This window comes from Amborella trichopoda, chromosome 13, assembly GCF_054954075.1.
Source record: "Amborella trichopoda isolate Santa Cruz 75 chromosome 13, AtrichopodaSantaCruz75HAP2 v2.0, whole genome shotgun sequence".
NCBI lineage: Eukaryota > Viridiplantae > Streptophyta > Magnoliopsida > Amborellales > Amborellaceae > Amborella > Amborella trichopoda.
Window position 1 is genome coordinate 41,060,245 of NC_142348.1, and position 16,188 is coordinate 41,076,432.

At 36.6% G+C, this 16,188-nt stretch overlaps 1 protein-coding gene across 7 annotated transcripts in view; it reads left to right on the forward strand.

Moving 5' to 3' along the window:
• LOC18442422 (symplekin) overlaps positions 1-16,188 on the forward strand; it is a 78,249-nt gene that overhangs the window by 52,479 nt on the left and 9,582 nt on the right. For 5 of the 7 annotated variants that reach the window (XR_016046928.1, XM_011628135.3, XM_088854986.1 and 2 more), the window contains 12 exons: positions 5,811-5,924; positions 6,053-6,298; positions 7,585-7,632; positions 7,802-7,951; positions 9,475-9,612; positions 9,721-9,783; positions 9,923-10,033; positions 10,132-10,215; positions 10,297-10,344; positions 12,109-12,183; positions 15,896-15,991; positions 16,077-16,157. Coding sequence is in view for 6 of the 7 variants with exons in the window: in XM_011628135.3 (XP_011626437.1) it covers positions 5,811-5,924; positions 6,053-6,298; positions 7,585-7,632; positions 7,802-7,951; positions 9,475-9,612; positions 9,721-9,783; positions 9,923-10,033; positions 10,132-10,215; positions 10,297-10,344; positions 12,109-12,183; positions 15,896-15,991; positions 16,077-16,157 (1,254 nt within the window). In the remaining variant the exon portion in view is untranslated. Of the gene's footprint in view, positions 1-5,810; positions 5,925-6,052; positions 6,299-6,860; positions 7,451-7,584; positions 7,685-7,801; positions 7,952-9,474; positions 9,613-9,720; positions 9,784-9,922; positions 10,034-10,131; positions 10,216-10,296; positions 10,345-12,108; positions 12,184-15,895; positions 15,992-16,076; positions 16,158-16,188 lie in introns of those variants that run through there. The other 2 variants (XM_088854984.1, XM_088854985.1) reach the window with 2 other exon arrangements.

The window sequence follows — 16,188 nt, forward strand, 5'->3', positions numbered from 1 at the left end:
GGATGGGAGGATGAAGGCTGTTACCGGCGAGATTGGGTGTTAGGAAAGTGGAAAGATTTCGGACTCTGAGGGTTTCAAGCATTGTAGTTTATGTTGGTTGATAGGTTAAGGAGTTTGGGGATACACTTATTCTTTTACCTAACCTACATTGTGTTGTGCGTGGAAGCTCTAAACCCGACAGGTTGAGTTTTGGTAAATAAAATATGAGAAATAAACTATGAAACACATACCACAAGAACACAAAGATTTACATAGTTTACCCCAGAAGGGCTACATCCACGGGCACGACAAACGGAAATCCACTATACCAATGAAAGTTACATCAAAGATTTTGGGACATGGAGTTACCTCTCTAACTTCGACAAGACCTAGTCGAGCAAAACCTTTTAAACCACTCTCCATTCCATCTCTTTACTTTATGTTTTTTTGAAATGTACCATTCCTTCTCTTTACTTATGGCAACCAATATCGATAACACCAGATAGAGACGTGAGAGCAACGAGAAATTGATTTTCTCTCTAACTAAAAAGGGAAACAACTCAAAATCTCTATGAGAACCACTTCTCTGCAAGAAACAAGCCTCTCAATCTTCAGGAGTCTACAAGAGGCACCATCAATATTTCACTCCATAGGAAGCTCTCTTCTTTCTAAGAGGAAACCTTGCATCTTATACACATAAGGCCCTGCCCCCTTCTCTCTCTAGAGGAAACCACCATTCCCATATGGTGACCCAAATAGGACACAAATTCTCTACGCTTTCATCCCATATATATAAGATTAGGAATCCACACTATAATAGGAAACTTCCTATATAAATTACATATATCTCAATACCAAGAGATATATCCATCCAAGAGTCCTAATCTTTTTGGATTTCTATTTCCTTTATGAAACTTATCAATATCATTCTTAATCTTAATCCCACATAATATGATATTAATCTTAATCCCACATAATATGATATTTTCTAATGTGGGTGATTTTGGATACCACCAAATCCAACAATCTCCACCTTGATATCAAAAACACGTACTAACCATGTCAACATCCATTGTTTAGCTTCATAAAATCTTCATCTTTTGCTAAATAAATTTTTTCATCATTCTTATTGAAGAGCCCGGTTTGGGGTTATCGATATGGCGGTTAAGCTTTCGAATGTAAAGTTCGACGTGGAGAAATTTCTTGTTGTGCGCGGAAGCTCTAAACCTGATGGGTTGATTTTTAGGAAATAAAGTACGAGAAAAAAGAATTGACAAAAACAAGCAACAAGCAAGAAAAGTAAAGCAGGAAAGAAATAACAAAAAAAAAAATCAATGTTAATGTGGTTCATCATAGATGTGACTACATCCATGGGCGACGACAATCGATGTTTTTCACTAATCAATGAGAAAGAAAATTACAAGAGACTCATACCTGAGCGAACTAAAGAAGACACCCAATCTCCCACAATGCCTCTTTCTCTACTCTTTTCTCTCTCTACAAAACCCCCAAAAGTTTCCCTCTATTTTTCTGGAACTTTCTCTATAATACATTCTAATAAAGAGAGAAAAATAGACCAAAGAGCACCGCACGTGATGGCCCTTACTTTTTCCCATAAGCTCTCTCTCTACAAAAGTAACTTTATATGGAGAGAATGGAGCGCCCCAAAAGTGCTACGTAAGGCTCTCCCACTTTTCCTAATGTTTATCAAAAGGTAACTTTATCCCTATGCATGTGGACTCAAGACCCATCCTAATCTAAGTAGGACTTATCCACAAAATCAGATCTTACATAATAGGCATTATCTAAAAACTAGAAAACCCAAATTAAAAGGAAACCAATCCCATAAAATAGGCGTCAAGAATTCAAGACAATTATCAACATATGGCAAAGAGCTAAGTATATCATGCAAGGGCGAAGCATGTTGATGTCGGATACCATTTTATCCGTGAGACAAGATAATGCTCAATCACATGCAGATGGTTTAGTGGGTAGAGGGAGATCTGTTGAGAGAAGTGGAAAGAGACATGAAAAACAGGGTTGGTCCAGATCCAAATTCTGACCAGGAAAAAGTAATATGTATTGCAATTACTGCAAGAAAAAAGGGCATATTAAGAAAGATTGTTGGAAACTCAAAGAGAAAGAAAGATGAGCCTCTGAAGCAACCAATATAGTGGATGGAAGCTCGGTAAATGGAACAGGTAATGTGTTGTCAGTCTCGACAAATTGTGACTACTCTAAACCCTCGTGAGTTCTTGATTCAGGATGTTCTTATCATATGTGCCCTCATCGGGATTGGTTCACCACATACAAGAACAAGATTTGTTGATAATTGTCTTGAATTCTCGATCTCTATTTTATGGGATTGGTTTCTTTTTAATTTGAGTTTCTTAGTTTTTAGATAATTCCTATTATTTAGTATCTTATTTTATGAATAAGTCCTACTTAGATTAGGATGGGGCTTTGAGTCCACATGGATAGGGATAAAGTTATTTTTTGATAAAAATTAGGAAAAGTGGGAGAGCCTCATGTACTACTTTTAGGGGGGGCTTTGTTGTCTCTATCAAAAGTTACTTTTGTAGAGAGAAAAAGTTTATGGGAAAAAGTAGGGCCCATTACGTGGGGTGCTCTTTGGTCTATTTTTCTCTCTATATTGGAATTTATTGTAGAGAGAAAATTCCAGAAAAATAGAGGGAACTTTTGGGGGTTTTATAGAGAGAAAAGTATAGAGAAAGAGGAATATTGTGGGAGATTGAGTTTCTTCTTTAAATCTTTCAGGTACGAGTCTCTTGTAACTTTCTTTTTCATTGATTAGTGAAAAACATCGATCGTCCTCGCCCATGGATGTAGTCACATCTGTGACGAACCACGTTAATCTTGGTGTTCTTTTTTTGGCAAGGATGAAGCATGTTGATGCTTGATACCATTTTATCTGTGAGAACATAGCTGAAGGTAATATCTTGTTACTGAAGATTGACACCCAGAAGAATGATGCAGATATGTTAACAAAGCCGGTTCCATTACAAAAGTTCACGCTATGCTTGGACTTGACTAATGTGTTGCCAAGGTGAGCGCTTGTAGGGGAGCGTGTGGAGAAGACGGTCGATGGGAATCTCTTTTGGAATTCAAGCCAAAGTGGCGATTTGTTGATAATTGTCTTGAATTCTTGATCCCTATTTTATGGGATTGGTTTCCCTTTAACTTGGGTTTCCTAGCTTTTAGATAATTCCTATTATGTAGGATCTTGTTTTATAAATAAGTCCTACTTATATAAGGATGGGGCCTTTTGTCCATATGGATATGGATAAAGTTATCTTTTGATAAAGATAAGAAAAAGTGGGAGACCTCACGTACCACTTTTGGGGGGGCTTTATTCTCTCTTTATACAATTACTTTTGTAGAGATAGAAAGCTCATGGGAAAAAGTAGGGGCCATCACGTGGGGTGCTCTTTGGTCTATTTATCTCTCTATATTGGGATATATTGTAGAGAGAGTTCTAGAAAAATAGAGAGAAACTTTTGGGGGTTTTGTAGAGAGAGAAAAGTGTAGAGAAAGAGGCATTGTGAGAGATTGGGTTTCTTCTTTAGTTCTCTCAGGTATGAGTCTCTTGTAATTTTCTTTCTCATTGATTAGTGAAAAACATCGATCGTCTTCGCCCGTGGATGTAGTCACATATGTGACGAACCACGTTAATCTTGGTATTATTTTTTTCTGTTATTTCTTTCATGTTTTATTTTTCTTGCTTGTCGTTTATTTTTGTCAATTCTTTTTTCTCGTACTTTATTTACCAAAAATCAACCCGACGGGTTTAGAGCTTCTGCGCACAACACATTGTTCCAAAGGATTTACGAGAGATTGATGGCAGGTCTAGCGTAGCTGAAACCCATCTCTTCTAACATCTCCTTGAGGTAGGATCCACCGCGGTTGATGTGCTGGATCTCATCTTCATCCTCCTGGGGCTCCTTTGAGGTAGGATCTAAGAGTGAGTTCACCCCATCTCCTCAAGGTGGGTTCACCCCCTATACTGGACAAGCATATGGTGGGTTGGCTCAAGAAACGTAGTATCCTTATCGGCGAAAGGAGTCTCCTTTTTCATGATGAAAGTAATAATGTCTACAGTTTTTTATAACATTTACAATTTGATCCTTCTGTTGTGCTTATTTTTCATTTCATTTGGTCATCCAAGTCTTATAGAGAATGGACAAACATCCTTCAGATTTTCTGTCACTCAGATAAAAAAGTGTGTCCTTTTGCTTTTTTATGTGAAAGTTTTGAGCATTGATATTGAATGTAATGATTGTGAAATGTGTGGCTGCTGTCAAAACATAGTTATGTTTATTAAACAAAAAAAATTGACCGTCTGTTTTTTCTGGTCTGACTGTTGCTTCAGTCTGGTTATGCTGGTGATACTACGATCATAATTGGGGAAAATAAGATAGCAAATAATTGGGATAAAAAAGTTTTATATGATAATCAAAACGTTAAAATATGAGCTACTTAAATATCGAATAAGCAAGTTAGGGATACAGATTTGTAAATGAACTAAATAACTAATTGATGAGGAAATTTTTTGAAATATGAGAACCTTTTTTATTTTTCTGTCTTGAATGCCTACCACACTCTTTACTCAAAAAATATTTTTTTGGTGCAAAATAAAATTGGGAATGGCTCCTCCCAGATGGACATACCTTGTATATCTGAATCCGACAGTTTGTTGAGAACTATCCGATTTGATTGTATTGGTTGATCCATTAATTGGATGGGCCATTCTGATAATTGTTTTTTATTTTCATTTTTTTAGGACTGAAACTGTTCATTTTTTCTAGGTTGGACAGGAATTTTTTGTTCAAACTGATACCAGATTCTTATCTCTGGATCCAGTTTTGAAGATATTATTCTAAATTCTTGAAACATTTTCTGTCAATTCCTCTTTCTTTCTATTTTCAGAATTTATTTCTTTCATTTGAAGCTGGGGGCAGTTTCTTTTCACATTATTCCGAAAGAATCCATTTGTTCAGTGAGCTGGTTCCCGAGGTTCCAGAGGATTTTACTAGTAAATTTTTTATATTTTCATCTGTACTAGTAGCAATAAACTTCTGTCTAGTTACTGACTACACAACCTATTGTGCTGATTGTTGGCTGCCAAACTATGCCTGTTTCTGTATGGTGGTTGTAGATATGCAACCCACTCAGTGGTCATTAAATCATAGTATTTCTTCTTTAGCTAGCTATTTTGCTTTGAGATGGTGATCGGATATGTTCTGTGTTCTTTTGATTGAATGGTACTGTTGATTCCAATGGTTGTCATTCCTTGGAAGCAGTATGTGCTGGACGTTTCTGATGGGTTGCACTCTTCATTTGGTTTGATCTTCTTCCCGTTTGGATGATTTTTTATTTTTCAATTTTTGCTAGGATTTCAAATTCAGTGAGTATGCATTTAAGCATGATCTAGTGAACTCTATTAGGATTTGTTAAAACATTGCAAATAATGCTGGAGCAGAAATGCAGAATATTTCTATGGGACTTGTAAAGCTGTTTATATGCTTTGCACATGTTATTTATGCAGGTTATGTTGGATGCTTTAGGATTATACATGGTTATGTAGTTTCACTGTTCGTAATTTTAATCTATAGTGCAGTTATCTTCTGCTGCTTAATTATTAACATAATTAATCTATTTGTCTCATAATCTACATGAGAATGCTCTTGTGTGTTACTAATTTCTTCTTAGAGCCTTCTCGTTCTTTATTGTTCTTACTTGATTGGAGGATTTTCCAATGTTCTGCTTTAGCTATCTTGATGCTGATATATCTTTGGGGTTAATTCTTTCAGGGACATGAGCTTGTAATGCATGTACTTTACCATCTTCATTCAGTTATGATATCTGAAGAGGGAACTGATTTCTCTTTTGATGACTCAGTTTACGAAAAGTTTCTCTTGATTGTGGTGGGTCTCATGTTACCCAAAATGCATCAGGCTTAATTTCTTCAACTGCCCTTGCTTTGATTCTAGGTTTCGTTTCTTTCTTTTTTTTTGGTTGAAACTGTTAATTCTAGGTTTCTTTTCTTTAATAGGCAAAGGCTTTACGTGATTCCTTGCCAGCATCAGATAAATCCCTCAGTCGATTACTTGGTGAAGTACCGCTTTTGCCTGCCTCTGCTTTGAAACTGTTAGAGAATCTTTGCCAACCAGATGCATCTGACCACCAAGGAAATGAATTGCGCAATGGCGACCGGGTCACTCAAGGCCTTGGTGCTGTATGGAGCTTGATTTTGGGGCGCCCACTTGTTCGGCAAGTGTGCCTGGATATCGCCCTGAAGGTACAGGGTGTTGCAAAGCGTACTTGTAGACATCTTTAATATATGAAGCATGATGTCCTATGCTCTATCAGTTCTGTTTCTTGTGCACATAGAGGGCGGGTTTTGGAGTTTTCTATTTCTTTTTATATCTTTAGAGCTATTGTCTTGTAGGCTGTTTCTAATAAACAGTTTGTATGGCTTATGATGAAACAATCCCAGTATTGTATGTCTTTGTTCAGGTAACAATAGATAATAAAAGTTAAGTATATTCATGGGATTGCCATATAACCTATAAAATGTGTTCTAGAATATAAGTAAAACTACATTCGACCTGCAAGGTCAATTTTCACCAAAAAGGGGCAACTTTCTTTTCATTCCTTGTATTCAGTAACAAAAGATTTTAATAGTTATTTTAAAAAATATGAAAGCAACCCTTTCTCAAAAAAATAATAATATGAAAGCAACCCAAATGGAGTGCACCAAGAGAGATTCTGAGATGGCATATGAATAACCCTCAAAATCCAACTCGATTGAGATTTTAAAACTAACCCATTAGCTAATGCATCTGTGTCGTCATTAACAGTGTTAAAGAACATCATGAAAAGACAGGAATCAGGCTTGGGTCACGACGGTAGCAGCTGGGTTTTCATAGCGCTGTCTCAAGTTCCATTGCTATGTAACCTTGTCCAAAAAAAAAAACATCATGAAAAGACACGAGTAATGTCTTCATTCTCAGCATGTATTATCCTTCTCCCTTCCCGACCAAGGCAGAGTACACAACACTGCAGCCCACCTGATCAAATTCATACCATCACCTTCAACAATAAGCAGGCGCTCTGCCTTCCTCAGATTGAGCTTAAAACATATTAGCTCCCATTTCTGCATAGGAAGAATAACATACATCTATAGCCTGGAGGAAGACTTTAAAGTGCTCCCCCCTCAGTGGACCCCAATTCCCTCACCCCTGGATTGCCCTTTCTCCCGTTAAAATTTGAGTTCACCACCCTTTTCCTGGAGGATCCATCTATGACATGGCTTGCCCAATGTTGCATCAGAGCAAGCCACTGTACTGCATATAAAGTTTTGTTGTTTTATGTTGGAGTGTATTCTTTTTCTTGGAATTCCCACTTTTGGTTTATGACCGTTTTAATTGATGAAAAGAAGAGTTCTAAACATATGCACAAATCCTTATGGTATTTATTTTTCCATTAGCTATGAACTGGTTATGTTATATGTCATGTTTTTTCTTCAAGTATTAGTTTTTCCTTTTCATCCTGGTGATGACTAAGGTTGGCTTCTGGTGGCAGTGTGCGGTGCACTCACAAGATGATGTGAGAGCCAAGGCTATTCGTTTGGTATGCAACTATTGATAAGCAATGGAGACTCATTTTCGTCAAGCATTTTATGGTTTTAAACTTCCTCACTAGTGATTCAAGATTATTTATTGGATGTGCATGGGAATTCTCATATCACATGAAGGATTTTGAACATCTACTATCTGCCCATTGTTCTCTGTTTGGACAGGTGGCAAACAAACTCTATCACCTGAGCTACGTATCTGATAATATTGAGCACTTTGCTACAAATATGTTGTTCTCTGTTGTTGACGGTGAGCCAGTGGCAGATGGTAAAAGCACATATTTGGACCCCAATGAACAAAGATTGCAAACAGAGGTATGTTTCCTTCCCTATGAAGTCTTAAAGTTTGTATCATTTCTATGGAGGTGGATGAACGTTCCTTCTCGCGTTGTTGGTTAAGGTTTCAAGTGTTATTAGCATTATTTTGGAGGAAGCATGCTTTATTTAGTTCAGAATGTTCCTAGAGCTATCTGTTTTACTTCTTAAACCGGTCATACTTTACTATTGACAATCAGACATTTTTTTTGACAGTGCTTTGTATTTAATTTTCTATCATTGTTCCCATTTCCTGCTGCTTTACCATTTGATCTTTTTATGAGACTTCAAGTTAACAACAGTGGGAAGCAAAAGATGCTTCCAATATGTTGTATGATCTACTAAATTAGGTGAATAGCTTATTCTCAAGTGGGTGGGAGGTGATAATTTTTTTGGTACCTCCTAGAAGGCTGAACATTCTGCTCCTTCTGGCATGGATCTTCTGATGTTTGCATATTTTGTTTGAGTCTAAATTGGTATATATGTTTAAATTCCTGTAGATTTGAGCTGGCATAGCTGCCAGGGGCATGGAACTTGTAATGCAGTTTTTTTTTTTTGGATGGGGATGGGAATATGGTATTCTGGGATTTGCTAATGGGGATGTCAAGGGAAAGAACATAGGATGGCTGGACTTTAGGCCTAGATCAAAACAGAGGAAATTCAGAAAATTTAGGTTTCTTGTGAGGCTTGGGGATCTCTAGTAGGTCCAATTTAAGAACGTCAATAATATCGTGGAGATTGATAGGGTGGTCTCTAGGAGGAATATTGCGGTCAAGTCAGTTTCGGTAGAACTTGTGAGCTGAAGTTCTACTCCAATTGGACCTCCATGGTGTCTTATTTTGTAGGAAGATCACATTTGCAAGACTTGGGCCATGTTACATTTTATAGTTAAACTCAGTTCATCAGATAATATACTTGTGTTAGTAAATAAAATGATAAAAAACTATTATTATCATGACAATTTGGAAACATACATTTTTAAGATAGGAAAAATCTGTCCACACTTGGTCGCAATCTGGGACATAGTGGCAACTGTAGTTTGGAAAGACTGGTGTATGGGTGTGATGTGCTTCTTTGGGAAATCGCTCAAAGATGTGGGTATACATGCTTGTGTGTACATGTTGTTCATCTTGGGGCTGCGATATGGAAATGTGCATGCTCATGCATACATCTTCTTCATCTTTTGGAGGACATGCAAGTACTCCTCTATTTGGAAAACCTACCATTTTAGTAATTTATCTATTCAAAAAGACTAGGAATTTAGCTAAGATTATTGGTATTCTGGCAATTATAGTACCCTGCTTACAGTCAGAATCAATGCGTGCTACTGAACTCTGAGTGTGGATGGCAAGCCATTATTTAAAACTTTCTGATTTATGGTCTTTGACGGTTAGCTCTTGATATATCAGTCCCTTCCAATGATGTTTCTTGTTATGATTGGAAATTTCAATCTGTGGTTGGACTATTTTGGTGACTTTTAATAATATCTCTATTAATTTTGCTTTCTTCTGGTCGAGAAACAGGAGACCTCTGCTAGTGGGTCACAGAGTTCGGCTCCTGATATCCTTGATTGTGTTGAAAAGGTTGCAAGAAATGTCCCAGTTGTTTCCTTGTCTCAAGCTCAATGCTGCATGTCGTTGTTCTTTGCTTTATGTACTAAGGTTCGTACTTAGAGCAGGTTCATAATTACAGGTAGAGTACTTCAGTGAGTTACAAAATGAGTTTGTATCTTTTGATCTGGTTTTAATGTGGTTGTCATTTTCTTTTAGAAACCCAGTCTTCTTCAACTGGTATTTGATATTTATGGACGTGCACCTAAGGCAGTCAAGCAGGTTTGATATTTCTAGTTAGCTTTATATGTCATTTTTTTTTTAAATCCAGTCAATAGGGTGTCCTGCCTCATTATTTAGCTGGCCTATGAACAGTTTTACCAACTAATGTCATTAACTCTTAAGAATTCTGATGATGCAGGCAGCACATCGGCACATTCCTATCCTTTTAAGGACCCTTGGGCCATCCTATTCAGAATTGCTTCATATTATATCTAACCCACCTCCAGGAAGCGAAAATCTTTTAATGCTGGTATTATTTGCTTTTTGTTTCTTGCCATTCAGGTTGAACTTCCATTATCTTCATAACTACTATATGTTTATGTGGAGTTTGTGCTGTATTACTGCTAGGTATTGCAAATTTTGACTGAAGAAATGACGCCTTCTCCTGATCTGATTGCTACTGTTAAGCATTTATATGCGACTAAACTGAAGGTATTCTCTCATTTTTACTGAGACATTTGGATGATATTATTGCTATCTCATACTTAGCAAGCCCCTTTTCTCATGTTGCAGGATGCAGCAGTCCTTATCCCATTGCTATCCTTACTATCAAAAGATGAGGTTCTTATCTGTACTGCTCTTTTTGCGATCCTTGTTTTGTAAATGTTCTGAGCATGATAATGCATGAGTAGGCAGGCCTCAGGATAGGACTTTCTTCATTGGTAATAGTTGAATATTACTGGCTGGAACATTAGTTCTTCAAATTTTTGTGATTCATATCTAATGTCTATTCTGTTTGTTCTGTAATTTTGGCAGAACTTGAAAGGCATTGAGAACAATTATGGCTAAATTTTTTTGTGGTACTTCCGGTGCCAACTGAATTTGTAACTGTTTATTGTTTGACAGTCTTCCTTTTCTTTAAAGGGATTTCTAGCATCATTAGCAGATGTGGCTGCATAATGCGTTATGCAGCTGCATCAAAGTGGTGCGGCCAGCATTGTTTTCAGATGCGGCTGCATAATGCATTATGCAGCTACATCAAAGCAATCAGACCTGGGCCGTACCAAAGCGGCCCGCCTAGGTGGCCATGCAAGATGCACCCACCTAGGTGGCACAAAGCCCACATATGCAGCCGTGACAAGGGTTTTTTTTAAGATGACGCCATCCTACAAGAAAAGAGTGGGAATGACTCTTTTTGGGGCCAAAAATGTCCGCGAAAAATCGAGTTTTTAACTGTATGGACAAAAGTGTTGCTTTAATCTCACTAAATATACAAAACCCGCTAGATTTGGGGAGGCGTCAAAATCTCCAGTCTAAGGTATACCTTCATTTTTGGGCATATGACCATCTACCCCGTTTTTTTTTAGTTATTTTGTCGGAGCAAAAGTAAAATAGTTTGGTCATTAGTGTGATGATATTTTATTATTTTCATTATACAATTCAATTTGTAACATATTGGATGAAGCCAATAGGGGAAGTGAAAGATTGTGAATTATTGAATAGGTTTTCTTTATTTGGGATTTCATGAGTGAGACGCTTATTTAAATTCTTCCCAAATAACTGTACAACAGTTAATGTAAAAATAAATTTATTTTTTTAATTATGTACCTTTTATGCTGCCTAAAATACCCATTATTTAAAAATCATGGACTCTCTCTCTCATGTTAGAGCCATGTTGACCACCTTGCACCTGTTCACTAGTTTTACAATAGGAGCATCGACCATGGCAGGCAAAGACCCAAATGTTCTCTCTTCTAGAGGGGCTTGTAGGACCAATACTAGCCAATCGAATTTATTAAAGGCCTGAGCTTGATGGGCTTTTGAAATTGGGCCATCCCAGACAAACCAATGAATGGCCAAGCCCATTCCCATACCAAGGCTCGTCAATTTGTCTTAGATCGATGGATGAATGAATTAGATTATTTGATTTTAATTATATTAGACCATGGAGTTAGAAAATGTTGCTGTTACTCTCTTACAGTGACTCAGACAACCATATACATTAGGGACAAATATTAAATTGAAATGCCTACTATAACATAAATCACATGTTCATTTTATTCTTTGTATCAAGTTGAATGACTTGATATTATTTGTATTCTCATAGTTTTTATCTTTTTTTAAATAAATTATATCTATTGTCCACCTCAGACATGATGTCAGGCACATAGCACATAGAACTCCCCTAGTGCCTCGCACCACATTCTGCATTTGATAGCCTTGATTTCTAGTTCCTAAACTCTTCATGTGCAGCTTCATATCTCAAGAGTTTCATCATCAAGTATTCTCACTCTTTTATGAGAATAGCAGTGAGAAACTTGAGACTATCTCTTCTGGGATGTGATGTTAATGCCCGTTGATTTTCATTTGGTTTTCTGAAACCAGGTTCTGCCTATATTTCCTCGACTTGTCGATCTTCCACTGGAGAAGTTCCAGATTGCTCTTGCTCGAATTCTTCAGGTACTACATGACTTGTTCGCCTATCAAAACAGCTCCTCCATTCGGTACTCTTTCTTATTGTGTTTCACTCTAACAAGTAATGCTCGTGGCTTGGCCTTCTCGTGTTTACTATTTTGGCTTGTGTGCGTGATTGCCAATGAATGTTGCTATTGTTGTCTCTTGAGAATATGGAACAAGCATTATAAAAAATCATCAGAATATGAAGCATTGGAGCAAACTACTGGCTGATCACAAGATTTATTTCCACGTTAAATGCATTGTTCTTGTTTAGTTGGTGAGTATCGTTAAACTTTCCAGTTACACTTTGGGGATGAGATAGAGCTATTGTTGTTATATAATTGAAAAAGCACATCTTGAAAATTTTCAGAGGTTGCAGTTGTAATTATAACTTAATTTTATTCTTCTATATAATTGCCAGAAAAAAAGGTTTTTGTGGAAATGTGGTTTGAAAATGCTCTAGCTTAATTGCAGAACTGTTACACAGTGTGATTTAGTGAATTATTTATGGGTCAAGAATTTAGCAGTTACTAAAGTATGTTAGCTCTTGTATATAATGAAATATTGGTTCCTTCTGAGTCCATTTACCTGGAATGCTAATGTTATCATAAGGTATTCTTCAATAGTATGATAGTGTTTGGATTGAAATTACTCAAAATGGGATATGTTTGTTTTATGCTTGTTTCTCACCTAGTCTAGGGTAAAGATTTGCCTCTAATTTTAATACTTCGATTTCGAGTTTTTATCTGTTGTTTTGATGTGAGTTTTTATCATGTGTGATGCTTGCTATGGCTCTCTTTGATGTGTACATAAACTTTTAGTTGTGGGCAATTTAGTGAAGAGGTTGCCTATGAAGATGATATTGATAATACTGAACAGTCACTAAATCAAGATTTACAAAAGGGCAATTTGACACATCTAAATTTATATGCAAGGAAATAAAATCCAGTTGTTTAGCTAGCCAAACTGTGGCTTCCATACTTAACTAAAGCATCTACCTGATTGGCCCCCCTAAAAAATGGTTCGTCCGTCTGTTCCCCATAAAGCTCAGCTAATAGAAACGATTAGCAAGAAAACTGGCACTAAACTCCTAATACACCCACCTAATATAATGGAATTAGATTCATTTAGAGATCTGCATTTCAACTCCATTGCCAAAGCTACACCCCTTGCTAATGCTGAAACTCAACATAATTATTCATGGATTATCCAATAGGAATTTCAAAAACGACCGTACATATACTATATTTTGTAGATTTTCATGTAAAGGTAAATTTTTTTTTAAAAGGTTATTAGAGTTGAAGGCATCAAACGAGTAGGGGAATTTGAAGAACAACAAGATTTTCAAGCCAAACACAAGCAATAACCTGGAGAAACCTAGGGTTTCCTCCTCACCCCAAGCTAGGGTTCCAAGAGCCTAAGCTTTTCTTTCTCTTTCAATTTCTAAAGTCACATGGAATGACCCCTTCAAGGCCCCACATAGCTCTTACATATTATAATTAATGTTCAAAGACATTAGATATTTGTATAATACTATTCACAGGGGTAAAATTTTCATTACAAATTTTATATTTAAGTTAGGCGCTTACCGACGCTTTCTTATTAACGTCTTACAATTCGACCCAAAAACTCCTAACTTAAATTCAAAATTTGTAATGGAAATTTTACCCCTGTGAATAGTAACACATGAACAGTACCTAGAATAGAAACATCGTAAATAAAAACTTATAAAAAAACCTTAGAATCCCTAAAGAACTTGAAAATCCTAAAACTAAATTAAAATATACATCCTTTGAAATTAAATAAATATTAAAAACAAGAATAAATTTTTCCCTCCATTATTCTCCCCTAATTGCAAAAAACTCATCTTCGAGTTTTGAAGTGTTTACGATGAATTTAGCATCAAAACCATCTTCTTTTTTGTTGGTTTAAGTATTATTTGTGCTAAGGAGAAATACCCAAGAAACAGATATTGGTATTGTATAGTAAGGAATCGAAACAAACATGTCAAATTTGGCTATCCTTGAACTCGCATTGAAAATTGTGTCGAAAACTTCAAATGCAAGTTTTTAACCTTCAGAGGCTTTTTCGATATCTATTTCATTACTCTCTGGAACTGGGGCTATAATTTACAGTTTATACCACACTTATGCTTCGGTATTTTGATTCCAATGCCTTAAATATCTTGAATGTTCCACCTCTTTGAAATCCTTGAGATCTTCAGAGGCCATGATTTTGATCAATCTCTCTGTCGCCATTTCTCCATATTCTTCACGAGCAAGATCATCTTCGGAGAGATCTTCAACTTCATCTTGATCCTTATTATAGATCGGAGCTCCTAAGAGATCTTGTTGTTCATTTGAGTATATATCGAAGATTTGTGGCAGATCCCAATATACAATTTGTTGAATTTTGATACAACCTGTGGCAAAATCAAGAATGTCCTCCTTCAAATTGAAAACCCTAGAGTTGTGTCCCACATGTCTAGGTCTTCTATCACTTTCCTCTTCACTCGACTGTTCACGTGGAGCACGGAGGTGAAAATGGTGGTACTCGACTGTTCACGTGGAGCACGGAGGTGAAAATGGTGGTACTCGACATCTTCTTACGTAGATCACCATCTTACTCATGAATGATACTCGCAATCTGCTGTGTTAGCTGTTGAACTTGCCTGCTCCTCAATTTCTTCATCTCTGGGATCACAAAGTGGATTTATAAAAATCCCCCTTCCACGGGTTCTTCTTGTTACCATGGATTCGCCAAAATCACAAATTCTTGGCAGATAATCAGCAAAACTTGCTGAAAATAGGAAGATCTAGGATGATTTGACCAAACTTGGCCCAACATAAAAAAACCCTAGGCTCGGCTGTAGTTTCTCGGTTTTGTTGTTGAAAAAGCCTAGGCTCTGATACGAAATTGGTATAGGGAAATTTAAAGACCAGCAAGAACAACAATGTTTTCAAGTCAAACCCAAGCAATAACTTGGAGAAATGTAGGATTTCCAAGCTAGGGCTCCAAAAGCCTGAGCTTGTCTTTCGCTTTCAATTTTAAAAATCATGTGGAATAACCCACTCAAGGCCCCACATACCTATTGTACATTATAATTTGATGTTCAAAGACATTAAATGTCAATAGAATAATTAAAATAATTCCCAAAATCCTAATTGAAACACAATTCGTAATGACAAGTCTTATGAACATAGTGCCTATGAATAGTAACAATGAATAGTACATAAAAAGTTATAAATCCCTAAAAAACTTAAAAACCAAAAAAAAACCCTCAAACTAAATCAAAATATACATACTTTGAAATTAAACAACAAAATAAATATAATTTTGCCCCTCCAATTACTGACCATGCAGATATGGTGCCACTCAATAACTCCCTTTTGGGGTCATTTTCCTTACCCCAATAACCCACCCTTGTTTAACAAACTGATTCACAAACTGATGTCTTGTCTAATGAAAAAAAATTGAAAACAATTCACAAAATATTCCCTGAATCTCTAAGGATTATCCACATTATTGAGCCATCTGAATCTACCCTGGATTCATATGCATGTGTGAATTCCTAGTTATGAAACTTCAGTTTTTTGCCTTGGTGCATTCACATTGCTGTCACTATTTCCTTGATGGCTTAGCTGTGTTATTCAAGCCATAGGCTTTTAGTAATTTTATGAAATTTACGCAGTATTATTGTATTGTATTCTTGCAGGGCTCGGCTCATACAGGTCCAGCATTAACGCCTGCCGAAGTGATTATTGCCCTCCATGGGATTGATCCTGAGAAAGATGGGATTGCACTTAAGAAGGCTTGCACACTACAAACTCTAGGATTTCATTTAGTCGCCTAACTTTTAATTTATTTGTGGAGTAAATGGCACTTCTTATTTGCAGATAACAGAAGCTTGTTCTGCTTGTTTTGAGCAACGGACTGTTTTCACTCAAAATGTCTTAGCAAAAGCTCTGAAACAAATGGTATGCATGTTCGAATGTATTTCTTTGATCC